The 27,040-nt window shown below is 48.6% G+C and overlaps 1 protein-coding gene and 1 pseudogene across 1 annotated transcript; both read right to left on the reverse strand.

The window, feature by feature from the left end:
• Window positions 1–429: 429 nt before the first annotated feature.
• Window positions 430–3,841, reverse strand: LOC120645068 (disease resistance protein PIK6-NP-like). Its single transcript, XM_039921811.1, has 2 exons — window positions 2,849–3,841; window positions 430–2,532 (listed from the first exon to the last, which is right to left on the reverse strand). The coding sequence occupies exons 1-2, from the start codon at window positions 3,643–3,645 to the stop codon at window positions 609–611; spliced, it is 2,721 nt and encodes a 906-aa protein (XP_039777745.1). The 5' UTR covers window positions 3,646–3,841; the 3' UTR covers window positions 430–608.
• A 2,733-nt stretch (window positions 3,842–6,574) lies between these two features.
• Window positions 6,575–22,538, reverse strand: LOC120645919 (annotated as a pseudogene).
• Between the last annotated feature and the right edge of the window lie 4,502 nt (window positions 22,539–27,040).

Below are 27,040 nucleotides of genomic sequence, written 5' to 3' on the forward strand. Positions count from 1 at the left end.
TCAGTATTTACCTTTTCAATACATGCACTGAACATGCACTAAACTAACTTAGCACCATGTCTGTCAGCTCCAATATAAATTCAGCAAAAATAATGACCAAATGAAGACTCGAACCAACATCATAGGTAAGACAATCAACCACCTTACCACCGAGCTATGCCATCATTTGTGCAAATATTTGTTATTTTCACTTTTTAACTGTGACGTGCTCATGTTTTATTTCCATCTCGTTTTTGCCCAGCGAACCAGCACCATGCAGTCCAGCCGGCATCATCACTGTAAGTCACACATCTGAATAGTGCATTGTATCTTATTAAAGTTCTAGGGTCTGGACATATCGATAATCTGCGTGGTCTGAGTTGCCTTCTGATGTTTGGATGCCCTGCGTTATCTCATCTGAATTTCCGGAGTTGCTAATAAAATGAGACAAACCCGTGCAAATTTTGACTTGCAAATTGCAGTGCTAACAACTCAGGTGTCACAAGTGAGATTTCAACAAACATTTCGAGTGCTAGAGCCTGAAGAAAAATTATACCATTTCCTAATGCCACAATCACAAAGCTATAGATACATTTTCCTCAAACCTCAAGCCATATTTCCTAATCAACTTAATCAGAGTATATAGTAAGGCGGGGATGGTTGGGATGAATTTCAGCTGCACGCCTTAGTGTAGCCTTTGCCTGGTCCACCTCCTCAGTGCTCGCCACTTCAGATCGGAACTCAATGAACACATCCTGCAGCAATGGCAGGTTCTCCATGCCCATGACAAGACCGCCATCGCTGCTGATGGTTTCTCCTGCCTCCCACATGAAGAACAGGTCGAGATAAAGCTCTCTGATCCTCGGCATAGCTCCTTGCCGAAATACCACAGGCTCTACAAATCCCCAGAACTTGCAATGTACAAGACACGGGAACAATCCAGCACTAACAACGAATCTCCCTAGGATTCCAAGGTTCACATGGTCCACCTCCAGTTCTAGAGAGCGGAGAGCTGGCAACCTCCCGAGGATTTCGAGATCCTTTGGCTGCAGCTCCCTTACGGCGATCCACAGGAAAGAGAGGTGAAGAACTGATGTCATCCAAGCCGGCAGTGTTGAGAACCAGCAGCTCCGGACTGTATTCAATCTCCAAAGATGTCGAGGTGCAACCCAGGCATCCAATCCACCAATGCTGCGTTGGCCATTGATGACCTCTATATACAGATTCTTGATCTTTTGCAGCTTGTTTAGGTGCTCCACCAACTTGTTGTTCCATTTGTCCAAGACAATACGCAGCAACCTCAGTTCCAGTAGCTGGCCTATCTCTTCTGTAATGTCCATGGTGGAGTCGTCAATGCGCAGTAACAGCGTTTCAAGGCATGTAATGTTGCCAATCCCGTTTGGCAGTCTTGTAGACCAGTCAATGTAGAGGAACATCAAATTTCTTAGCCGAATAACAGTCGGTGGCAAGCAAGAAATTTTATTGCTCTTTACGTCCAAGGTTTGTAGAGATGACATGTTTCCAATTTCCTCTGGGATTTCAGCAATACCAGTGCCACGTAGTCCCAGGTATCTCAAGTGAAATAATTTCCCAAGGTGCTTAAGGCTGTAACTCTCTGAAAGATTGCAACCTTGCAGGTCCAGTACACGTGTAACTCGGAAACTGTCAAGGGCCGGCATTGAATCAAGAGCAGATGGAAATACAAAAACTGACCTCACTTTTTGCAAGCTCTTTGTAGCCCAAGTCATAGAATGGTCGTCCTTGCCATTTTGAAGGGACAACCTCCGGGTTGTATTTGATGGAGAAGTGTTCTCTGTACCATTAAGGACTGTAACAAAGTTTTCTTCATTTGACAAGGAACAGATAAGATCAAGCATCATATCATGTACTCGGCATCCTTCTATCACGCCAGAGTACCAATCATACACGGGTTGGATCATACTTCTGTTTATCAAATCGTTGAAGTAACTCTCTCCAACTTCTAGTAGGGTTTGGCCTTGTTTTCCAGATTGAATAAAACCTTCAGCTATCCACATGTTTATCAGACAAACTTTGTTAATCATATAATCTTCTGGAAACACACTTAAATATAGAAAACAAGTCCTCAGATGGGATGGCATATCATAATAGCTAAGTGACAAAATATTTCTCATACTCCTCACATCTTGATTATTTTCCAATCCGGTACCCACAGAGTTGCTGACTTCATACCACTCTAATATCATTCCTCCTTTACTAGCCAGTAAACTAGCTATCGTAATGATAGCTAAGGGTACGCCAGCACATTTCTTTAGTATTCTATCAGAGACTTCAGCCAACTGCTCATCAGGACATTTGTCTTTATCTTCATTGTGAAATATTCTTTTATACAATAATATTCTAGAGTCCTGAAGGCAGAGAGGTTTCAGCTCATAAGCACCACCAACTTCTTCAGCAACATTGACATTACGGGTAGTTGTGATAATTCTGTATCTACCATTATTATCAGGCAGAGCACATCTCATCGTTTTCCAAACTGAAATATCCCATATGTCATCGAGAACAATGATATATCTGTGCATATGGAAACATAGAAAGGCAAGCTATTAAAAAATTATGCTAGATAGGGTATTAAGCTAACTAGGGAGCTATTACATTACCATAGCTAGAGTATTAAAAGAGCAACTAGATTAGCACTACAAGTCCTTTTAGTCAGGAGTCTCCATCAATGCTACAAAAGAGATTTAGTGGTTGTAGTACATGGTTTAATGGGGACACGCAAGATCATTTTTAATAACTCCTTTACTGCCATCATTGTCATGCACATGGCAGTTATGGAGTAATCAAGTTGATGCCTACTACTAGTGTGCGTACTGTAAAGTTTTCATACCTCTTGCTCTGAAGGAATTCTCTGATCTCATCAGTAACAATGATCCTTGCATTATTTCTCTTGGCAAGTTGATAGAACATATCCTGGAACAGTTTCTCCATGTGAGGATTCCGGGACACCGAAACAAAGGCAGCGCAATCGAATCGTGACCTAATCTTTTCATAGACTGCATTAGCAAGAGTTGTCTTTCCCAGGCCTCCAAATCCAACAATGGAAACTATCTTGCCTTGCTTCATGTGAACATTATTCTCTTCTGTCAACATATTATTGATTAACTCATCCCTCACCTCATGAATTCCAACAAGCTCTTTCACCTCTGTGTACTGGGTGAATAAACGAGGGTCGACCGTAACAGGTTTGTCACCACCAAGGTTGACCTCATACCTGCGGCGCCGCTCGTGCACCTCCATGACGCGGCTCTTGATCTCTCTGATGTCAGTAGCAATCTTGTGGCGAACCTTTGGCTGCACCAACAAGTTGAGGCTCCTATCAATGATCTTTTTGAGCCCATGCTGTGTGCCCAACCTTTTACCCTTGCATTGCAGCATGAACGTGTCAATGCTATCCTCTATGTCGTAGGAAAGCTCTCTTACATTCCTGGACCAGATCTTGTCATTATTGGGAAGCTGGTCTGCCGGAGTCCTGGAGATGTCCTCGAGGGCACCCTTCATGCACTCAAGCTCTTCTTGAAGGAATTTGATCTCCCCCTTCAGCCCCTTCTGCAAATTGTACTCGCCGGCGATGAGGTCGGCAAGCTTGGGAATGAGGCTCGGCAGTGCCCCCGTCACGACCTCCATGTGGATCTGATTCTAGGAACCAAGGAGCAAGTTTGCTGTGTGTTTTTGTGAGCTGAGGGCAGCAGTAGTGGCGTGCTGTGTGGAGTTGAATGGTGGTGCTCAAGGTAGATTTTGAGCAGGGCTCGTGACTCCTGCTGACGGGGAAAAAAAGAAAATTCTGGGCAATGGCTGTGTGCACGTTGCACGCCTCGGGATGCCACTGACAGTTCACGGGGGGCTCCAGGAAAGAAGCCGCTTGCCGCTTGCATAGACAATTAGACAAAACCTCAACATCATTATTAACAAATGAATTATATTAGATTAGGGAGGTTGCTAGGAAAGCACGAACGCCTCTGCGGTCTGCGGAGCAGGTGCGTGACCGTGTGCAATTAACAAAAGAAATTGTGGTTCGCGTGGTTGAAGATGCAACCTTCATGCCCTCCAGGTCAGCTTGAAGGAACCTGATCTCCCCCTTCACTACCCAAAATCGGGTGTTTGCCGAGTGTTTATTATTTTGCCAAGTGCATTACCTCGGGTACTCGGCGAAGAGCTTCGTTCTCGTTCACCCCCTTTTGCAACTTGGACTCACTGACAAGCAGATCAGCGTGCTTGGGAACGAGGCTTGGCAGTGCCCCCATCATGTGTCATGGTTTGAAAGTTTCCATGAGTGATGATGTAAGAAAGAGGCAGGTTGCCTAAAAGTCTCGGCCACGGCAGTAGAAAACTCGCGTAATACGTGGCTGATGGTGACCTGCGATGCTGCCGGCCAAGAGTAGTCAACACAGCAAATTAAAGAGTTTATGCCCTGTCACAGAATTAACAACTACTAATATAGTATTAATAGTAGTTAGTAGACTGGCTTGTTATTGGCAGACACAGGAGGATCCACTAACACTAACTAACAGTGTGTGCATAAACATTTTCCTCACTTTTGCAAACTCTGGCTGCCTATTGGCTCCCTGATGAAGAAAGGCACACGAGATGCTTTCAAAAAGGCAGAGCACTAGGGAAGTAGTAGGAAATTTCTTCCACATGAAAAAGCAGTCCCTGCCATGCCATGAAACTACCACCAGTACAGGTACTTGCTGCCATTTGGTAGCCGAGTTGGAGCAGCTGGGTGGTCACACTCACATGGAATAGTCAATCCTGGTATAGTCAGTCAGTGGGTCCTCTCCTCTGGCGACCGCTCGACGAAGAACACCACCGCCGGATGCGGACGCCGGAATGGTCAAAAACCATCCGCCGCGGGGAAGATTCGTACGCCACCCAACCAACCACCCCACCTCCTTTCCCCTTGAAATCACATGTAGTATGTACGATGCCCGGCCGTGGCAGTTAGCCAGCTAGCTAGATCATCGTCGTGTTCGTTCATCCCAAATAATCCCAATCCTAATAATCTTGTTTCTGATTCAAATTTTTTAGTTTGTGCTCATGTCAAGTTGGAACGAGTAGGAAATTGAAGTTGAAAATTTTGGCGAGAAAGAAAAAAAATGGGATCTTGGATTCTTGGTCATGTGGATCGCGTTGGTGGTCGCTGATCCGTGTAGGAGCGTACTAGTCTGCTAGAAGATGATAGCTGGCGCGGGTCGTCACGGATGGCGACGGCGACGGCGAAGGCGGCGAGGCGAACTGACCTGGGGCTGAGATGGGAGGCGAGGGCGAGGGCGCCGAAGAGGAAGAACATGAGGAGCATGCCGCCGTGCTCGAGGTCGTTGAGGTGGGCGGGGTTGAGGGCGCCGCCGGCGACGACGTAGAGCTCGAGCAGCCGCAGCGGGGAGGAGGCACAGGGGACGACCGGGTAGGGGTGGTAATGGGCCATGGCCCTAATGGTCTCTTCACAGCCCAATAAAGTCCTTAAAATTTTTAGTTCAAAAATACATATGTTTAGAGCTCGGCCCTTTTAGGGCCCGATCCTTAGATTTTCTAGTTCAAAATGTTGGGCCCTTTACCACCCCTACGACGGGGTTCCTGGCGCGGACGCGGAAGGCGGAGGGGGCCGCGGCGAAGCGGGGTCGGTGGGGCCGCGCGGCTCGGGTGGCTCGGCGATGCTAGGCGGATCATTGGGTGATGATGTGGATTTGTTTGGGAGCGGGGCAGAACTGGGTAGCAGGAGCAAGCGAGTACTCTGCTCCTGTAATTTACATGCTCGACGTATTAGTGTGCTTGGTTAATAAACTAAACTAGCTTGATCTTCCTTTCTTCCCGAATTTGAATTTGTTCTCTGCTAATATAATATCTGTTTATTATTTTGTACTAGTATTAGCTGTACGAAACCGGCCCAAATTCAAAATTTAAATTTGAATTCAAAAAAATGAAAAATTCTTAAAAGTACTTCAAGGTGCGACGAATCTAATGTTGTCAAATTTTCTCAAAAAATCATTCGTTTAACATACTTTTCGGGCATTTAAAGTTAAAACAAAAAAGAAAAGGAAAAAAATGAGACGGCCCATTAAGGCCCACTTGGTAAACCAGTCAAACCGGCAGGTAAACCGGTCAAACCTACGGTATACCGGTTACACATGCGATTTTAAATTTAGATTTGAATTCAAACCGGTCAAACCGGCCGGTATACCGGTACGAACCGGTTGAACTGAGTTTTTTGAATTCAAATTTGAATTTGACCGGTTTTTACCGGTAACCGGTCAAACCGGTCCGGTAAACCGGAACCGGTGGGCGCCGGTTTGGTCCAAACGGTCGGTTAGGAAAACCCTGGCTGTACGTCCATGGAGTGTTGTTTTGCTCCACATTTAATATTTTGAATTTGTTCTCGACTACTACTATAAACTGCTTTTTTTTTGGGAATCTATAAACTGCTCAATTAATAATGTTCTCTTGACTTCGGGCGGTTACAAGCAGCAGCACCAGGGCCAAGCCCAGGAACAGGTGCCGCCGGGTGTGGGCCGCTGAAACCTCCAGCGCCGAAGAAAATGCTTCTCTGATCGCCACGACCTCAGCGCCCGATCGTCGGCCGGTCTCCTGGCGAGTCCGCGGCGCATCTCAGCCCGAGCTCGGCGAGCCGCTCGACGCATCCGAGGATGATCGCCTTGTCCCCATCGCCGTCGTCGTGGTGCGGCGGGACGACGACGAGGCCGCCGTCCAGGACCTCGCTGACGTCCCGCGGGAGCGCGCCCAGGACGAGCCCGCGGAGGCTCAGCCCGCCCTCGAACGGACCGTCGGTGGGGCGCCTCCCCGTGATCATCTCCAGCAGGATGACGCCGTAGCTGTAGACGTCGCCCGCCGTCGAGATTTCCAGACCCATCCCATATTCTGCGACGAAATGTAGGCAAACATATAGCTCGTGCTCATTCTCATTCTTCAGAAAAAAAAAGTTATCTGAGTTTGCATTATTGGTAGCTCAATGAAGACCAATTTCCTCAAAACGTAGTGTAGTGTAATTACATGCGTAATAATAATAGATGTTAAGAGTATATGAATAGTAAGTTCTCACCTGGCGCGATGTACCCAATGGATCCTCTTGGCCCGGCAATGTTTGCTGAACTCATAAGCCTCGCTGAAGAATCGCAACCGTGCAGAAACTTGGCCAATCCAAAGTCGCTAACGCACTACGGGAAACGGGTCCTTTCCCGTGTGCCAAGGCACAGGCAAAGACCAAAATACCCACGGCAAACCCTTTACCGTGTGTTGCACACGGCAAAAGGCACACGACAAATAGGCGTCGGCAAATAGGACCTTTGCCGTGTGCCATTTATCGGGCACACGGCAAAGAGTTTGCCGAGTGTCAAAAAACACACGGCATAAATGTTTTCAGAAAACTGATTTTAAAAATAGAAAATCAAAAAAAATTAATTCGAAGAGGACCCCACCGGTCAGTCACAGCCCATTCCACCAAAGTCAAAACTCGCAACCAATTTTCGTGCACAACGCGGTCGGCGGGTTTCGACGGGTTTCGAACCCGCGACTTCCCCCTTACATCTAACCTTCTCTACCACTACACCACACACTAAATTGTGTCTATACTTTATTTTCTTTCCCCAAATACTATACTAAACCGAGTCTAAATTGCTTGTTTGAGACCCTAAATGAATTCAAATTAAAAAGTTGTCAACTATAAAGTTTCATAACTTTTCGAGATCTACAACTTTTGTATTGGAAGTTTCTTCATCCGAGATTGTTTATGAAATTTGAAGTTCACTTTGCCGTGTGCCAGATCTGGGGCACACGGCAAAGCTTTGTGCTTTGCCGTGTGCCTTGATCTAGCACACGGCAAACCTTTTTTTATTTTTTTGTTTCCTTCTATTTTTGTTCTTTTTGTTTCCTTCTTCTTTTATTCTTCCAAATTGATTACCATGTACTTTCAATATACTTATCAAATTCACTCAACTATATATATTTAATTCTTCTACTCATATTATTGCATTATCTTATGCAGTTATAGATCAAAATTCAATTTATATAAATTATATAATTGCACTTGATACATTAAAATTATCAAGTGGTTCCAAAAAATTACCAAAATTTTACACGAAACAATATATATTGTCTATTGGCTATAGAAAAAATTTTGAAGTCAAACCCAAATTTGATCGTCACTTCCACTCCAAACCTAACCGCATCCTTTTTCAACTCTCTGATTCTTCTTCGCAGATGTTTCCAATTGTAAGCATCATACGTGACAAAATTGCGAAACCCGTCTAAATTTTTACCGCAACCTCCACATATGATATCATGAGATATTGACAAATCTCATAATTTTCAGACTTTAATTGATTTTTTTAGAATTTTAAAATCATTCAAGCACAATTTGTGATCGTATTTTCTGGACAAGATGTTTGCAATTTCTTTTTATTTGATAGGTAAGGCCTCAAACTATGTTAAATAACATGAATATCATTTTTTAATTATTTTATTCAATTATTTGAATCACTTACGGTTCAAATTTGACTTGATTCAAAAAATTGCTTGAAATGTAATTAATTAGTTAAATATAACAAATAAATACAAAAATATATCAAATTTTAACATGGAGTACCACATGTTGTATGTGAAGTGTAGAAAAAGTTTCGAGGCGAGAAGACAAATAAATTTTATTACTTTGCCGTGTGCCAAATAAAACACACGGCAAAGTTTAGCTTTGCCGTGTGTCACAAAAAAGCACACGGCAAAGTATTCTTTGTCGTGTGCCAAAAAAAAAGCATACAGCAAAGCATGACTTTGCCGTGTGCTTTGATTTTGCCGTGTGTTTTCTTGAGCACACTCGGTAAAATTTATGTTTGTTGTGTGCCCGTGAATTTGCACTCGGCAAACCTTGGCGCACACGGCAAAAACGAGGTTTCCGGTAGTGACGTGAGCAACCATATCATCAACCAGAAGCACATTGCTCGGCTTCAGATCGCAGTGGACCAAAGGCGGTCTGCACCAGTTGTGTAGGTAGTCCAAGGCAGCAGCAATGTCCACGGCCACCAGTATTCTTGAACCTAGGTTCAGCATCCTGCTGCCTGTCCTTTTATTCTGCTGGGTGTCCACCTTCGAACAATGGAGCCAGCTTTCTAGGGTGCCATTGCCCATGTACTCGAGAATCAGTCAATCAGGGCCTTGAATTCGTTTCCCATTTGGTCCAGGCTTGAGCACAGGCTGATCACGCGTATCAGGTTGCGGTGGCGAGTGTTTCTTAAAGCCTCACATTCAGCGAAGAAGGTCTTTGGTGCTCCAAGTTGATCGAGCTTGAACACCTTGACTGCAACAGGGTGCGCCTCGAACTTGAATAATGTACCTTTGTATACAGTTCCAAACTGCCCGGATCCAAGTAGGTTGTCCGATGAGAATTCATTCGTAGCATCGGCAATGTCAGAGTACGAGATCGTCTTCAGTTCCTTGCATGGTGGGCAAATTGATGGTGGGTCAAGACGGTTCCTGAAGTGAATCCTTCTCTTCTTGCAGATGATGTTGATTGTTGAGTGCAGAACATGCAGTCAAAACCATCACAGCACTAGCAAGTGGAACAGCTACTGATATGATGTAGGAAGTCTTGTTTCTTCTTGTTGCTGTCGCCGACATGCAAACTGATAACTGCAGCACTGGATCAGTTGCACATAGCTTCTTGTTTCCTTGTAGGAGTACCTTGGTTGAATTGCCGAACACACCACCGGTAGGGACAGCTCCCTCAAGGTTGTTGAATGATAAATTGAGTAGCCGCAAGGTGTTAAAGGTCTCCAGAATGAGGAACGAGAGTACTCTATCATGTCTGTGATGAGTGAATTTTCAACCGTACGGTGTGATCGTGCGCTTGGTCTTTGGATTGTAGGTACACGGGCGTCGAGTGTCGACGGGGAGCTGCCGTGGAGATGCTGTGGCCGATGGACCGTGCGGTGGACGGCGGTGAAGGGCAGCCGGGACCGGAGCTCGGACCGGGCGGCAGCTGTGGCGTCCACTCCTGGATCGAGGGCGCAAGCGGCGACGGAAGGCGGGTTTCTGGGTTTGCGCCACAAAACCAAGGAGGCGGACGGCGGTTGAAGACGCCAAGTTGTGGAGGTGACGGGCGTCGGTCTCGGGACTGACGGAGGCGACGGGCGTCGACGGCGTCTAGGGCCTCGCTGCGGGGCGAGGAGGTGACGGGCGTCGGGCGGCGTCTAGGGCCGTCAGAAGGCCGAGGCGGGAACAGCGTCTAGGGCCACGGCGCGGAGGCGGGAATCTTCCCGCGCGTGAGGTTTTGGCGGTTTTCTCAAAACCGGCCACTTACCCGGGTTTCGCGGACCCTCCAAAACCGCGGACTGGATCTTCATCAAGACGGCGGCATCGCGGAGAAGACTTCGTTTCGAAGAAAGAACCTCGGCCGTCGGATGAGATTGTGTACAGGGGGTGCTGCAGGCCAACCGGTCTGACCGGTCCCTGGCACCGGTCTGACCGGTCTAACCAACCGGTCTGATCGGTCCAGCGTACCGGTCTGACTGGTCCCGCTGGTATAAATACCCCTTCACTTGTGTTAGGTCATGTGCGGCTTTTAGAACTTGTCCGTGAATTCCCTGTTTCCCCAGGCCGCCGCCCCTGCGTCTCCCTCCCTCTGTTCCTCTCGTTTGAGTTAATTTTGTTCATGGATTGTTGAAACCTTGTAGGGGATTTGATTGGGAAAGGAGGCCCTATCCTTTTTGTGCCCTCTGGGCTTTTGAATCAACTCAATTCTCTGATTTTTGTGCCCGGTTGTGATGAATTTCGGTTTTATTTTTGGTGCACACGATTGCGATGGTTCCATGAGTTCCTTGATGTGATTGCTGTGATTATAGCTCTGTTCTAAACCCTCTGGAATCACTAGTTTGTTTGGATTCGATTTCTCAGGTTCTAGAGAAAACCCCATCCCTTTTGATCTCCTCCATAATTCTCAAGATTCGTTGATCTTTAGGAAGAGATCTTTTGGGGATATGTTCACGGGGTAGGGGCGAAGCTATCCCCCAAGTTTCATCGATTTTCGTGGTCGTTTGATCGAGATTCACCGTTTGAATCTAAGTTTTCGGGGGTTTTCTGGGTGCCACCGGTCAGACCGGTAGGCACGACCGGTCAGACCGGTCCAGCGCACCGGTTAGACCGGTCCAGGCAGATTAGTTCTGCAGTTTTTCGGTTTTGCTTCCGATTTGCTTCGTGGTTTCGCTCGCTCGTTCGAGGCCTTTTGTGTTGGTTTAGCTTTTCAATAGCAACTCCAAACTTTGGTCAGAACGCTTGAGGGTTTGGGCGATTTTGGGACATAGGCCGACGATTCGAATTTCGAAGAGATTTTGATCGGCTCCCATTCACCCCCCCTCTGGTCGCCGGCTTCGGTCCCACAATTGGTATCAGAGCTTGGTTGAGGTTTTCAGTACCTTAACCGGTTCGAAAACCACTCGGCGACCATGGCGAGTCTTGGTAAGATCCCGGTGTTTTCCGGCGAGGACTATGCCTACTGGAAGGTTCGCATGAGAGCCTTACTGCAGAGCATGGGAGCCGATGTCTGGGAGATTACCACGAACCAGCTCTACGAGGTGCTGGCTGTTCGGACCACTCCTCTTCAGGTGACCCAGCACGAGGCTAACGCCAAGGCCGTTAATGCCTTGTTCGCTGGCGTTTCTCGTGCGGAGTTCTCACGCGTCCAGGGTTTTCAGGAAGCCCACAAGATTTGGACGTGCCTTGAGAACTACCACGAGGGTACACCTCAGGTGAAGGCCAAACTGTTCGAGACTCACCGGCGTGAGTACGAGAACTTCACACAGGAGCCGGGTGAGAGCATTGACCTGATGTTCAGTCGTTTTCAGTCGATTGTGAACAAGGTCAATGCGAACAGATCAGCTGGTGCCCTTGAGTACACAGAGCACGAGAAGACCCTTAAGTTGCTTTACGCACTTGATCGCTCTGTGTGGGATCTCAAGGTGAACACCATCATTGAGTCTGCTGGCTATGAGACTCTGACGGTGAACGAGCTTTTCAGCAAGCTCAAGGCCACGGAGATGGATAACCAGACACGAGCCAAGCTCAATGGCGCCCCTCCTTCCAAGAGCGTCGCTCTTGTGACTGGCCCAGGTGGTGGATCGGGCTCTAACGCTAACTCTGCTCTTGGCTTTTCTCTTGCCTCTTTGCCTTCTGTTTCAGATGAGCAGCTGGAGACGCTGGGCGACGACGACTTGTGCCTCCTGATCAGCAAGTTCCAGCGCGTCTACCACAACAGGCAGAGGAAGAAGAACCCCGGGTGCTACAACTGCTACGATCTGAACCACTTTGTCGCCGATTGCCCCAAGAAGTCCGGCGGTGGCCAGAACAACTCCTTCGACTACTACTGCCACCGCGACCGCGACGAGGGAGGCTCCAACAAGGAGCGTCGGCGCCACAAGCACTGCAGTCGTGACCGGGGAGGACGCTTCGACAAGGAGTCGCTCAAGAAGCGCTTCCAGTACAAGGCCAAGAAGCGGGAGAAGGCCTTCCTGGCGCAGCTCAGCGACCTCGACAAGAGCTCCGACACCGACCGCTCTTCTTCACCGACCTCCGACGACGACGACAAGAAGAAGAAGAAGCGGGACAAGGAAGCCACCGACTTCATCGGCCTTTGCTTGGCGGCCGGTCGGCGCAAGAGCTTCTGCACCATGGCGGGCGATGCCGATGGTGCTCGTGCATCTTCAGGTGGACATGCTACACCGACGCACTCCGGCTCTTCTCCTGGATCCGAGAGCGATTCAGAGGTAAACTCCACGATCGACCTGCTTGATACAGAGGTTAGGGACTTGTACGCCGCTCTCGACAACCAGAAGAGGCTGCTTAAGGAAGCAGCTAGAGAGCGTAGAAAGCTTAGGGCTGAGCTGGCTTGTGCTAGGGAGAAATCTAGTGAGGATGAGTGCGCTGGCTGCATATCTCCCATGAATGATCTTGTTGCTCTCCATGCCAAGCATGATGAGAATGTCGCGAACTTAGATGTTGCTAAGACTTCGCTTTCTGACGTGTCTCACGAGCTAGCGAAGGCCAAGCATGAGCTTGAACTTGTCAAGGACGCTCCCATTGTTAGCGATGTGCTTGAATGCGAGGAGTGTCCTATCTTTAAGTCTGATCTAGCTTTGTTGCAGTCTAAGTTTGCTACTGTTGTGCGCGAGCTAGAGGAGATGAAGTCTAGGCCAGTTTTGCTTGGCGCTTGTAAGCTTTGTCCCACGCTTAGGTTGGAGCTAGAGGAGAAGAACGCTTTGATCAAGTCTTTTGGAAAGACTAAGGTCATAGAGTCTAGCCCACCTATTGACTGCTCTGTTTGCCCTGGTTTGATCTCTAATTTGGATAGTCTTGCGGTAGAAAAAGCCAACTTAGAGAATGAGAATACCTATCTTAGGGCGATTCTGAGTTGGGTTTCTAGCAGTGAGCCACAGTTGGGCATGATGATTAAGCAGTTCAAGCATGGTGATGGTTTTGGGGTCGGTTACACATACACGAAGTCAAACTTTGACAGGTTGTATGGTAAGATTGGCAAGGCTGCTGGAAACACTGCTAGCACGAGCACGCAACCTTCGCTTGTTGACTCCGCAGATGGTGTGCTTAAAGAACCACCGAAAGCACCTCCGCAGAAGCAGGTTTGGGTTCCAAAGCCCAATGTGCTGAGGAACCCCCTCGACACGCTCCCTGCTGCCACAGCCCAGGTTGCCCAGAAGAAGAGGGCTGCTCCTCCCCGTCCGCAGGCTAGGCTTCCACCTCCCAAGCGTGAGGTGAGGTACCACTGCGAGTTCTGTGACAGGGAAGGTCACCTGGAGGAGTTTTGCTTCAGGAGGATGCGGGCTGTGAGGAGAGAGCAGGAGAGACGGAACGCGGACATGTACTCTGCTCGGGTGCATGGTCCTTCTCGGCGTGGTGATAGGCGAGATGCTAGGGCGCGCCGTGTAGGTGGAGGTCAGGGAGACGGTGGTGGTTACCGTGCTCCAGCAGGTGGTCGCTTTGCCGGCCGTGCTCCTGGTCGTTTTCAGTATGGCTATGGACCACGAGACCGAGGCTTTGGAGGAGGTTTTGAGGCTCCACGCTTTCCTCGTGGTGGTGTTCGTCAGTCACGCGGTAGACGGGACGGGGGATACACTTTGTCTGGTTTTGCTAACTCTTCTGTAGAGCAAATGGCTCGACACTGGTTTGCTTCTCACTTTGCTAACCCCAGTGTTGAGACATTTGCTCACCCTTTGTCTCACTACTGATGTGCAGGTCGGAGGCTTGGAGAACAGGTGGATCATGGACTTCGGTTGTTCGCGCCACATGACCGGAAATGACAAATGGTTCTCCAGCCTCACCCCGATGCGCTCAAAGGAGTACATTGTGTTCGGGGATAATGGAAGAGGAAAGGTACGTGGACTTGGCGCTGTTCGAGTTTCTGATCACTTTACCCTGAGAGAAGTTGCTATGGTTTCGAATCTTGGTTTTAATTTGCTCTCTGTTTCGCAACTTCTTGATGAGGGGTTTGAGATTCACTTCAAGGAGGGCTGTTCGCGTGTTTTGGATTCCACGGGAGATTTGGTTTGTCGGATTACACCTCGCGATCGAGTTTTCTTGGTTGACTTCTCTGGAACTCCTTTTGGCCCTTCTCATTGCTTGATGGCTGGTACTTCTTCTGATTTGTGGAAGTGGCATAGGAGACTAGGACATTTGAGCTTCGATTTGTTGTCGAGACTGAGCTCACTTGGTCTGATTCGAGGATTGCCCAAATTGAAGTTTGAGAAGAACCTTGTTTGCCATCTGTGTCACCACGGGAAAATGATTGCCGCTTCTCATCCGCCTGTTAATCAGGTGATGACCACTCACCCTGGAGAATTGTTACACATGGACACAGTAGGTCCTTCTCGGGTGATGTCTGTTGGTGGGAAGTGGTACGTTCTTTTGATTGTGGATGACTTTTCTCGCTATTCTTGGGTCTTTTTCATGAGAACCATGGATGAGGCTTTCGAGTTTGTTCGAGACTTGATCTTGAGGTTGAAAAACGAGCTACCCCAGGCCATGCGAGCGATTCGCAGTGATAATGGCACAGAATTCAAAAACGCTCGTTTTGACGCCTTTTGCAGTGATCAAGGGCTTGAACATCAGTATTCTTCTCTCTACACTCCACAGCAGAATGGAGTTGTAGAGTGGAAGAATCAGACGCTGGTTGAGATGGCGAGAACGATGCTCGATGAGCATAGGACTCCTCGCAAATACTGGGCTGAGGCGGTTAACACCGCGTGTTACGTGTCCAACCACATTTTCTTGCGTGCTTTCATGCACAGGACTTCTTATGAGTTGCGGTTTGGACGCCAGCCCCGTGTTGACCATCTCAGAGTTTTCGGTTGCCGGTGCTTTGTGCTGAAAGATGGAAATCTTGATAAATTTATGTCTCGCTCGTCTGACGGTATTTTTCTCGGTTATGCTTCTCACTCTAGAGCGTACCGTGTGTTGATTATTGATACTAACATCGTCAGGGAGACTTGTGAAGTCACTTTCGACAAGACTGCACCGTGCAATTCTTCTGTCTTTGAAGTTGCAGGAGATGATGAGCTCGGCACCTCCATCTTTGAAGATGAGGAGGAAGAAGCTGCAGATGGCGAGGCTGAGGCTACCACGCGAGCTGTGGACCCAGCTATCTTTGCTACGAGCTCGGACGATGACGACGGCCCCGACCCGACTACATCTACTTCCCGGGGGCTGTTCGAGGAGGTGACTCAGGCTACACCAGCTGCACCTGAGGAGGCACCGACTTTGGTTGAGGAGGAGGCGACTTCGACCCGGGAAGCACCGCGACATATTCAGCGTCGCCATCCACCTCAACAGATGCTAGGTGATCTCAATGAGCGAGTCACCAGGTCCAAGGTAACAAGTATCGCTGGCTTTGCTCATTCAGCGTTTGTTGCCTCTTTTGAGCCCAAAGATATTGGACACGCTCTTTCTGATTCTAATTGGGTCAATGCCATGCATGAGGAACTTGAAAATTTTGAAAGAAACCAAGTTTGGGTCTTAGTCGAGCCTCCACCTGCTTGTAATCCCATCGGAACTAAGTGGGTTTTCAAAAACAAGCAGGGTGAGGATGGTTTGGTTGTTCGAAACAAGACTCGTCTTGTTGCCCAGGGGTTTTGCCAAAAAGAGGGTATTGATTTTGAGGAAACCTTTGCTCCTGTTGCTCGTTTGGAGGCTATTCGAATCTTTCTTGCATTTGTTGCTTCCAAGGGTTTTAAGGTTTTCCAAATGGATGTTAAATCTGCCTTCTTGAATGGTTTTATCGAAGAAGAGGTTTATGTGAAGCAACCCCCTAGTTTCGAAAATCCCAAGTTTCCAAACCGTGTTTATAAGCTTCAGAAAGCTCTTTACGGTTTGAAACAGGCACCTAGAGCTTGGTATGATAGATTGAAAACCTTTTTGCTGGCTCAGGGCTTTAAAATGGGATGTGTGGATAAAACTTTGTTCCTCATGCGATCTGGCACTGATTTTCTTTTGGTTCAGATATACGTGGATGATATTATCTTTGGTGGCTCTTCTCACGCTCTTGTCTCCAAGTTTTCTGAGCAGATGTCCAGGGAGTTCGAGATGAGCATGATGGGTGAGCTGCAGTTCTTCCTCGGGCTGCAGATCAAGCAAACTCCTCAGGGCACTTTTGTCCATCAAGCCAAGTACACTAGAGACTTGCTGCGGAAGTTCGACATGAGCGACCTGTCTCCTCAGCCGACTCCGATCAGCACATCGACGGTGCTTGATGAGGACTTGGACGGCGAGGCGGTGGACCAGAAGGAGTACAGGAGCATGATCGGCTCTCTCCTGTACCTGACGGCGACGCGACCGGACATCCAGTTCGGCGTCTGCCTCTGCGCGCGGTATCAGGCTTCGCCGCGCACCTCCCACAGGCAGGTGGTGAAACGCATTTTCAGGTATTTGAAATTCACCCCTGAATTTGGTCTTTGGTATTCTACGGATTCTTCTATGGTTTTGGTGGGCTTTTCTGATGCCGATTTCGGTGGGTGTCGGTTGGATCGCAAGTCGACATCCGGCACTTGTCAATTTCTCGGTACATCTTTGGTGTCTTGGTCCTCTCGCAAGCAGGCTAGCGTAGCGCTTTCTTCCACAGAAGCCGAGTATGTTGCCGCTGCTAGCTGCTGCTCCCAGATACTTTGGATGAAACAAACCATGCAGGATTATGGCTTGAGTTTCGGTAGGGTTCCCATCTTTGTAGACAACATGTCAGCCATTAGCATTGCAAAGAACCCTGTCCTACACTCCAGAACCAAGCACATAGACATCCGATTCCATTTCCTGCGAGACAACCATGAGAGAGGACACATAGACCTGATCCATGTCCCTTCAGAGAGGCAAACCGCAGATATTCTTACCAAACCGCTAGAGCAAGACACTTTTGCTCGCTTGCGAGGGGAGCTTGGGGTTTGTTACCCCTTTAGATCGCTGACCTTTGTTTTGGTTAGCTTGGTAGGTCTTTGTTTTGCTTCTCTTTGTTTTCTAGGTTTGGTAGTTGCATTGTGCATATGCATTGTACATTTTTGCATTTTGCATTGTCTCACTTGCACTAGCATTCTTGTATACATTGCTATGATCTTCTAGTGCATGCTAGTGTGAGTTGATAAACTTGATCATGTATAGCTTGCTCCACTGTGTATATGACATCATCTGAGTTAAGCTATTTTGATTTGAAAAACTGAAAACATGATCACCCTATTTTGGCTACTAGCATGTTAGGGCGTGTTGACATGCTTTGCTATCTTATTCATGCTAGTGTGGCTTTTTGTTCAGCAATTCATATTTGAAATGATCTAAATCTGATAAAATTGCTTGAACTGTTCTTGAAATGGATTGAAAAGATCCAGGTGGGATTGCTTGTCACACTGATCGAGCTTTCGGGACGGCTCACACTGCACTTGTGAGAACCCGGGCAAGGCTGTGCATGACTGAAACGAGTGCTTTAAGCTTCTGATTGTCTTTTGGCATAGGCTTGGCCTCGTTGCTAAGTGAAGCATGACAAGCTTTCAACCCCTGGCATTAAGAATTGCATGATATAAATTTGATTGAAAAATGAAGGTTGGCAATTTGTTTTGGCTGGTTTGGCTCACCTGTATGAGTTTGAGTAGCACTGTTTTCCATTCCTTACTTGTTAGTGCTAGATCATGGGTGATGCTTTTATTTCTCCTAAACTGAACTTGCCTAGCTCTAGACTAATTTGATATACCCTGTTGAGCTAGATGCAGGTCTTGTTTATGGATGCACACGTGCTTGTTACTAGATGTTGCTCATATCCTTGTATCTCTGAATGCTTTCACTTACACCTCCTGCATTGCATTCATTGCATAGCATCTGTTCAGGGGGAGTTTCAGCTTCAGGGGGAGCTTTAGGTCTTTGTAGGCTTGATGTGTGCATGTGCCAACAAGGGGGAGAATTTTGAGAGAAGTGATCGAACAAGGGGGGGACTTGTTTGATTTTTGAAAAACTTGTTGTGCACAGGGCTTCGAGAGTGCATCATTTTGGGAGAGTTGCACTTGTGAGAGGGAAAAACATTTCTTGGGAGTTTCTGCTTTGGTTTTGGCTCCTGGTTTCCTCGTTTTCCCTTCTGCTTCTTGCATGACTGCGTCGAGCGTTACCTCTGTCTTTGAGGAGTCATGTTTTGGCTTTTGATCGATTGCGTCGAGCCATTACCCTTGTCTTAGGGAATCGATCTTTGCTTGAGTAAGTGACTGTTCTTGCCTTTCTGAGCTTTTCGTCACTTGCTTGAGTTCTTCTCTTTCGTGCTTCTTTGTTCTTCTTTGGTTTCACTTCTCTTGGTTTGTTTGTGGTGTGTTGACAATGCACTCATCAAGGGGGAGATTGAGGAACGAGAGTAATCTATCCTGCCTGTGATGAGTGAATTGTCAACCGTACGGTGTGATCGTGCGCTTGGTCTTTGGATTGCAGGTACACGAGCGTCGAGTGTCGACGGGGAGCTGCCGTGGAGGTGCTGTGGCCGATGGACTGTGCGGTGGACGGCGGTGAAGGGCTGCCGGGACCGGAGCTCGGACCGGGTGGCAGCTGTGACGTCCACTCCTGGATCGAGGGCGCAAGCGGCGACGGAAGGTGGGTTTCTTGGTTTGCGCCACAAAACCAAGGAGGCGGACGGCAGTTGAAGACGCCAAGTCGTGGAGGTGACGGGCGTCGGTCTCGGGACTGACAGAGGCGACGGGCGTCGACGGCGTCTAGGGCCTTGGTGCGGGCGAGGAGGAGATGGACGTCGGGAGGCGTCTAGGGCCGTCAGAAGGCCGAGGCGGGAACGGTGTCTAGGGCCACGGCGAGGAGGCGGGAATCTTCCCGCGCGTGAGGTTTTGGCGGTTTTCTCAAAACCGGCCACCTACCCGGGTTTCGCGGACCCTCCAAAACCGCGGACTGGATCTTCATCAAGACGGCGGCATCGCGGAGAAGACTTCGTTTCGAAGAAAGAACCTCGGCCGTCGGATGAGATCGTGTACAGGGGGTGCTGCAGGCCAACCGGTCTGACCGGTCCCTGGCACCGGTCTGACCGGTCTAACCAACCGGTCTGACCGGTCCAGCGTACCGGTCTGACCGGTCCTGCTGGTATAAATACCCCTTCACTTGTGTTAGGTCATGTGCGGCTTTTAGAACTTGTCCGTGAATTCTCTGTTTCCCCAGGCCGCCGCCCCTGCGTCTCCCTCCCTCTGTTCCTCTCGTTTGAGTTGATTTTGTCCATGGATTGTTGAAACCTTGTAAGGGATTTGATTGGGAAAGGAGGCCCTATCCTTCTTGTGCCCTCTGGGCTTTTGAATCAACTCAATTCTCTGATTTTTGTGCCCGGTTGTGATGAATTTCGGTTTCGTTTTTGGTGCACACGATTGCGATGGTTCCACGAGTTCCTTGATGTGATTGCTGTGATTATAGCTTTGTTCTAAACCCTCTGGAATCACTAGTTCGTTCGGATTCGATTTCTTGGGTTCTAGAGAAAACCCCATCCCTTTTGATCTCCTCCATAATTCTCAAGATTCGTTGATCTTTAGGAAGAGATCTTTTGGGGATATGTTCACGGGGTAGGGGCGAAACTATCCCCCAAGTTTCATCGATTTTCGTGGTCGTTTGATCGAGATTCACCGTTTGAATCTAAGTTTTCGGGGGTTTTCTGGGTGCTACCGGTCAGACCGGTAGGCACGACCGGTTAGACCGGTCCAGCGCACCGGTCAGACCGGTCCAGGCAGATCAGTTCTGCAGTTTTTCGGTTTTGCTTCCGATTTGCTTCGTGGTTTCGCTCGCTCGTTCGAGGCCTTTTGTGTTGGTTTAGCTTTTCAATAGCTACTCCAAACTTTGGTCAGAACGTTTGAGGGTTTGGGCGATTTTGGGACATAGGCCGACGATTCGAATTTCGAAGAGATTTTGATCGGCTCCCATTCACCCCCCCGGACACCGGCTTCGGTCCCACACAGAAAAACTAGGATCTCACCAGACAAATTATTTTGGGAAAATTCCATCTCAGTCATGCCTCTTAAGCTCGCAATTGATGATGGGATGCTTCCAGAAAGAAAGTTCACCTCTAGATGGATGGATTCCAGGTGAAGGCACTCACCAAGTGTGTGAGGAATCTCTCCGGATAACTGATTGTTCGAAATATCAAGGGATTCAAGATTAATCAGGTCACCAATGGTCGATGATATGGATCCGGTGAGTTGATTGTAGGACAAGTCTAGGCCTCTAGAAAGAGAAGAAATATTGAGGAGCTCAGACGGGATGCTCCCTTGGAAAACATTATGCGATAGGTTCAGTATCATCAAACTCTTACAACCTCCTAAGCTCGGAGGGATTAATCCACTTAGATTGTTCTCCTGTACATAAAGTTCACCTAACCTTTCCAATTTCCTAATTGACTGTGGGATCTCACCAAAAAGATTATTCTGTGCCAAGTTTAAGATAAACAAGTTATCAAGGTTTCCAAGTGTATCAGGAATGGTTCCAAGGACTTTGTTTGCCCCTAGTTGCAGAATTGTGAGGTTTTTGAGGTTTCCTATCTCAGATGGTATAGTTCCAATAAAGTTATTTTCTGTCAGGAACAACTGTTGAAGGCTCCTTGAGAGATTGCCAATGGAATTTGGTAATGTTCCTTCTAGCTTGTTATTGTCCAAATATATTAATTGAAGTTCAGTAGAGTTTGATGCTGAAGACAAGAAACTCCAGTCTATAGTTTCAAGCTGGTTTGCACCAAGGTCTAACTGAATCAAGTTGGCCAGTGACCAGTAGGAAGGAACTACCCCAGTGAATGTATTTTCACGGAGTTCTAATACTTGGAGTTTGGAGGCATTGACTAAGGTGACAGGCAGTGAGCCCTCAAATTTGTTTCCTTCCATGACCAGTGTTTGGATGTGTTAGAACCGGTCTAGGATCGCTTCGGCTGCGCCACTTTAATACTCCGGCCGCGCGCGAACGACGCGGCTGCTCCAACAGATGGCAGCGGCCCGCGCATGCAGCTTCTCCACGACGTACACGGCAGACCAACGCACGCACGCCTACATGCAAGCATGCACCAACTACCCGAGCAACAAACTCGGCTGACTCATGAACGTGATAGCTGCTAACTCGAGACACACCCAAGTCATGATTATTCCCAACAGGATGTTCGGAAGAGTGTTGCCAATGTCACTAGGAATTCTTCCTACAAGTTGGTTTACACTAAGGCCAAGGTAGCAGAGTGATGTTTTGTTGTAAAGTTTCTGTGGTACTGCGCCTGATAAATTGTTATAAGTCATGTCTAATGCTTCCCATACCTGAATTCTTGCTAAACTTTCAGGGATGCTTCCTTGCAAGTTATTTTCAGAAAGGAGCAAGGTGGAAAGAAAAGAAAAGTTTCCAAATGTGGCAGGTATAACTCCGGAGAAGTTGTTTTTTTGCTAAGCTAATATATTGTATTGGTGGGGACATCATGGAGGATGATGGGATGACCCCAGAGAATTCATTATCTGAGAGATCTAATGTAACAAGTGATGTGCAATTGAAGAGAGTAGAGGGGATGTTTCCGCTGAGCTTGTTTTGCATGAGGTCAAGGTAGTATAGTGTTGAGCAATTTGCCAACATAAGTGGAACGCCACCCGTTAAGCTATTGTTCCGAAGAACTACAATGGCGAGCGATGGACTGCTGCCCAAGGATTCGGGGATACTGCCCACAAGGTTGTTACTTGGGAGAAACAGATACTGCAACTTTGGAAGCAATCCAATCCCCAAAGGGATTCTTCCGCCAAGGTTGTTATTACCAAGAACAATTTCCTGAAGGAGCTGTAACTTGGCAAGGCTTGGAGGGATCCCACCTTCGATGGAGTTGTTCATTAGTGTGATAACCTCAAGCTTGGAACAAAACGATATGGAATCTTGAATCCTCCCAGTGATGGAGTTCATGCTGAGGTTGAGGTACTTCAGTCGGGTTAAATTGCCGATCTCTGGGGGTATGGGGCCATTGATTTGATTGTAAGCCATGTCGATCGTATCAATGAAATGAAGGTCAGCAATGCAAGGAGGAATTTTTCATGTTATGTTTAGCTCTGCAAGTGGCTTGAAAAAGCCATGACCGAGAAATGTCATGTAACACTCTATTTTTAAATTCCTTTCAAAATCGTGGAATAAAAATTTTGAAATCTCGAATTTCAAATAAGACGCGAATAAATCAGAATGGTAGTATTTTGAATTTCTCTCAAAATTTGAACCCAACCCCATTTGAAAAATGTTTGAAACTTTCAACACTAAACGGGCCGCCCCTTCCCTCTTTTCCCATGCGCGGCCCGCTCTCCTATCTTCCCCTATGGGCGGCCTTTCGGTCCAGCCCCGCGTGCCCTGCAGCGAGCCAGCCCGCTCGCGCTGGAAGAACCGCCACCGCCGCTCGCCCGCACGCCTTCACTGCGCGGACGCGCCCCGCACATCGCCAGCCTTTGCCATCGTCTTCCTCCTCTCGCCGGCCCCTACCCGCGCTCGTGCCACGTGGTCGTCGAGCGCGAATGCACCCTCTCCCCTCTCTGTCTCGCTTCCCCTCCCGGCCCCTACTCTGCTGAGCACTACGCGACGCCCCTCCCCCTCCGCCTCGCACCCGACCCCTACCGCCACCACCATGGAGCTCGGGGGAAGCTTCCCGAGCCTCTTCCCTCCCCGAACCGACCTAAACCGCCTATAAATAGGGTCCCTGCTTCCTCGCGCTCCTGTAGCCGCCGCAGCCACACCCCGAGCACCGCCCTCCGCCTCCAATCGAGCACAAACGCCCACGCCCACCGTTTTCCCCATTTCAGGCCATCACCGTTCCGCCGCGTAAATTGGCGCCGACCGCCGCTCCACCCAAATCAAAGTACCGGTAAGCTCCACTGCACCACCCCGGCCCTTCCCGCACCGCCCCCAAGCCTCCTAACCCCTCAGCTCGTTGTATCCCCATCTCCGCCGCTGCGGCACCGCGTGAACCGTGTCGCCGCCCGCCGTGGCGGCAATGCCAGCCCAACCACACGTACACAATATTTCCCCGCGCGCGCGCGCTCGCAGCCCAGCCCCAAACCCCCTCCGAAACCTCCCCCTTCCTTCTTCACCTCGTGCCCCTTTTTTTCTGCCCCATCTCCGGCTACCCCGTATGGCCGTGCCCACAGGAGCACGTGGCGGCTCCGGACCTACCACCATGTGGGGAGTGGGATCCGGGCCCCTGGCTGGCTTGAAGGCTCAAGCCTCCTGGAGGTCCGGCTTCCACACGTGGGGGTCTAGGACCAACTCGAGGGGGTTCAGGACCTGTCCGCGGGGGTCCGGACCCGTGGTAGCCGCCCCTGAGCGCTTCGCCCTTGTGGACACGTGGCGGCACCGGACCTGCCACCATGTGGGGAGCGGGTCCGGAGGCCGTTCCAGAATATTCTCTGGTTTCACAATTTCTCAGGAAATCAAACTTCTACAAGCCATAACTTCCTCATTTTTCATCCAAATGAGATGATTCTTGTTCCTAAAATTTTCTAAATTCAAGATCTTTCCAACCATACCAAATTTGCCCAATTCAAACTTTATTTCAAAATTATAGTTTGTTTGTTTATATCACTTATCCGCGAACGCACGTACCAATAGTGACGCTTTCGATGTCCGTACGTAGGTATAAATGACAACGCGTTTGATGATGACCCCGAGGACCCGGACTACAAGGAAGAACCTGTCGGCGAGCCTGAAGGCAAGTCCTATCGTCCCTCCTTGATCATGTTGAACCCAGAATTTCACGAATATTAAACCTGACCAACAACTAAACCTGACATTTTATTTAAATGCATGGTGCGATATTTTGGTAACTAAAACAAGTATTTTTCTTCTGAATAGTTAATACCCAAATTTGATATTAAAGCTATTCCTTGAGTTTTAATCACCCTAAACTCCTTGTTAACCCTAGGGCAAAATCATCATTAGTTATAAAATGATGATATAATACCTTGCATGATAAATTGCTTAGGTTAGAAGCTTCATGCAAAAACCTTATAATACAATATTTTCAATATTTTTCTGCTTTACAAATGTGTGATTTGTGTGAGATTTATTTAATGGTGTGTTAAGGTTTATAAACGGTTGAATGGTTTCGAAAACTATTTTTGGAGCCGGGGTAGACATGGCTGTGTACCTACTTTGTACATACGCTAAGGAGTGTTTGCCCTAGCACATAAGGACTGTCGTTGTGGTTATCACCTAGCATTCTTAAGTGCAACCACACGTCCGACTTAGGACGGACTTGTTCACATACCCATAGATTTAGAGCCACAATTCTCCTGGAGGTAGGGTGCAATGGACGCCAGGAGCGGACACGGGACCTGTGTGGCGACCCAGAGTCTGGCCTCGGCACAGGGACCTGTGTGGCGTACCGTGTCGTGACTTTATTCAGATAAAATATCCTCGACTATCAGTACGTTATTTGGGCCCCTGGATGTTCCGTGGGTGGTTGTTGGCTATACGACCTATGAGTACGGGATTAAGTTGTGCTTGACGCAACTCAAGTACTTTGTAACACCCTATTTTCGTTTAAAATTAAATACCTTTCAAAAACCGCGAAATAAAATTTCAAAATTTGAATTACAAATAAAACTCAAATGGTAGAAGTAACTTTTCTCTCAGATTTGAAATACAACCTTATTTGAAAAATGTTAGAACCTTTAAACCTTAACGGGCCGCCCCTTTTCCTCTCCTGGGCCACCGCTCGGCCCAGCCCCCGCGCCCCCGGCCCAGCCAGCCCACTCGCGCCGAAAGCCGCCTCCGCCACTCGCCTCCCCGCCTCCGCCAGCGCGAACGCGACCCGCGCTCAGGCGCCACTGCCCATCGTCTTCTTCCTCCCGCCCGGCCCCTACCTGCGCCCACGCCACGTGGCCGTCAAGCGCGAACTCGCTCTTTTCCCTCCCTGCCTTAACTCCACCTTCCGGCCCCTACTCTGCTGAGCGCCACGCGATGCTCCTTCCCCTCCGCCTCGCTCCCAGCCCCTACCACCATGGCCATGGAGCTCGGGGAAGTTCCCCGAGCCCCTCCCCTCCTCGAACCGACCTAGGCCACTTATAAATGGATCTCTGTGCCCTCGCGCTCCTATTGCCATTTCGGTGACACCCCGAGCACCCCTCCTCCACCTCCAATTGAGCCCAAACACCTCCGCCGCCCGTTTTTCCCCTTCTCCGGCCAACACCATTCTGCCGCACAAATTGGCTGCCGTCGACCACCGCTCCACCCAAATTAGAGCACCGGTAAGCTCCACTGCACCTCCCTAGTCCTCCTCGCACTGCCAATTGACCATCCCCATGACCCCAACCACCCTAGCCGCGTGCTACTCGAGCAAGCTGGCGAGGCTCCCCTGCGGGCTCGCCGCGAGCCCACGGTGAACCGGCCATTCTTCCCCTCTGTTCCTCCGGTCCACTGGACCGAGTTCACATGCGCCAGGGTAGCAGTCATCCAAGGACCCACCTATTATAGGTAGAAAGCCCCTCCTGACAGTTGAGGACCACGGGCCCGGACCCTGTTCCCCACTCGGGTAGAGGTCCGGAGCCACCACGTGCCCCTGTGAGCCCAACCGCTGACCCCACGGTCCCAGATTCCAGATCGGGTCCGAAATGTCCGATCGTAATCGGGTGATCCAGATTCCAGATCCGGTCCGGAACATCCAATCGTAAACGGGCGATCCAGATTCCATATCAGATCCAGACCATCCGATCCGGATCCGACGGCTGTCAACCGTAGATACCGGTCAGCCATGTAGTTGTTACAAAAGAACCCCTCCGCCCCGGAATTCTTGCAGGACCCATCGACGAGCCTGAAGGCAAGTCCTATCATCCCTCCTTGATCATATTGAACCCAGTATTTTACAAATATTAAACCTGACCAACGATTAAACCTGATCTTTTTAATGCATGGTGCAATATTTTGATAAATAGAACAAGTATTTTCTTCTTAATAGTTAATACCCGAAATTTGATATTAAAGCCATTCCTTAAGTTTTGACCACCCTAAATTCCTTGTTAACCCTAGGACATAATCATCATCAGTTATAAAATGATGATGTAATACCTTGCATGATAAATTGCTTAGGTTAGAAGCTTCATGCAAAAACTTTATGAAATAATATTTTAATGCTTTTCTTACTTTACAAATGTGTGATCTGTGTGTGTTATTTAATGGTGTGTTAAGGTTTATAACGGGTGAATGGTTTAAAAACTATTTTAGAGTCGGGGTAGACATGGCTATGTGCCTACTTTGTACATATGCTAAGGAGAGTCTGCCCTAGCACATAAGGACTGTCGTTGTGATTATCACCGAGCATTCTTAAGTGCAATCACACGTCCGACCTAGGACGGACTTGTTCACATACCCATAGGCATAGAGCCGCAATTCACCTGGATGCAGGGTGCAATGGACGCCAGGAGCGGACACGGGACCTGTGTGGCGTACCGGAGTCTGACCCCGGCACAGGGACCTATGTGGCGTACCGTGTCGTGAATTTGTTCAGATAAAATATCCTCGGCCATCGGTA

The sequence above is a fragment of the Panicum virgatum genome, chromosome 8K, assembly GCF_016808335.1.
Source record: "Panicum virgatum strain AP13 chromosome 8K, P.virgatum_v5, whole genome shotgun sequence".
NCBI lineage: Eukaryota > Viridiplantae > Streptophyta > Magnoliopsida > Poales > Poaceae > Panicum > Panicum virgatum.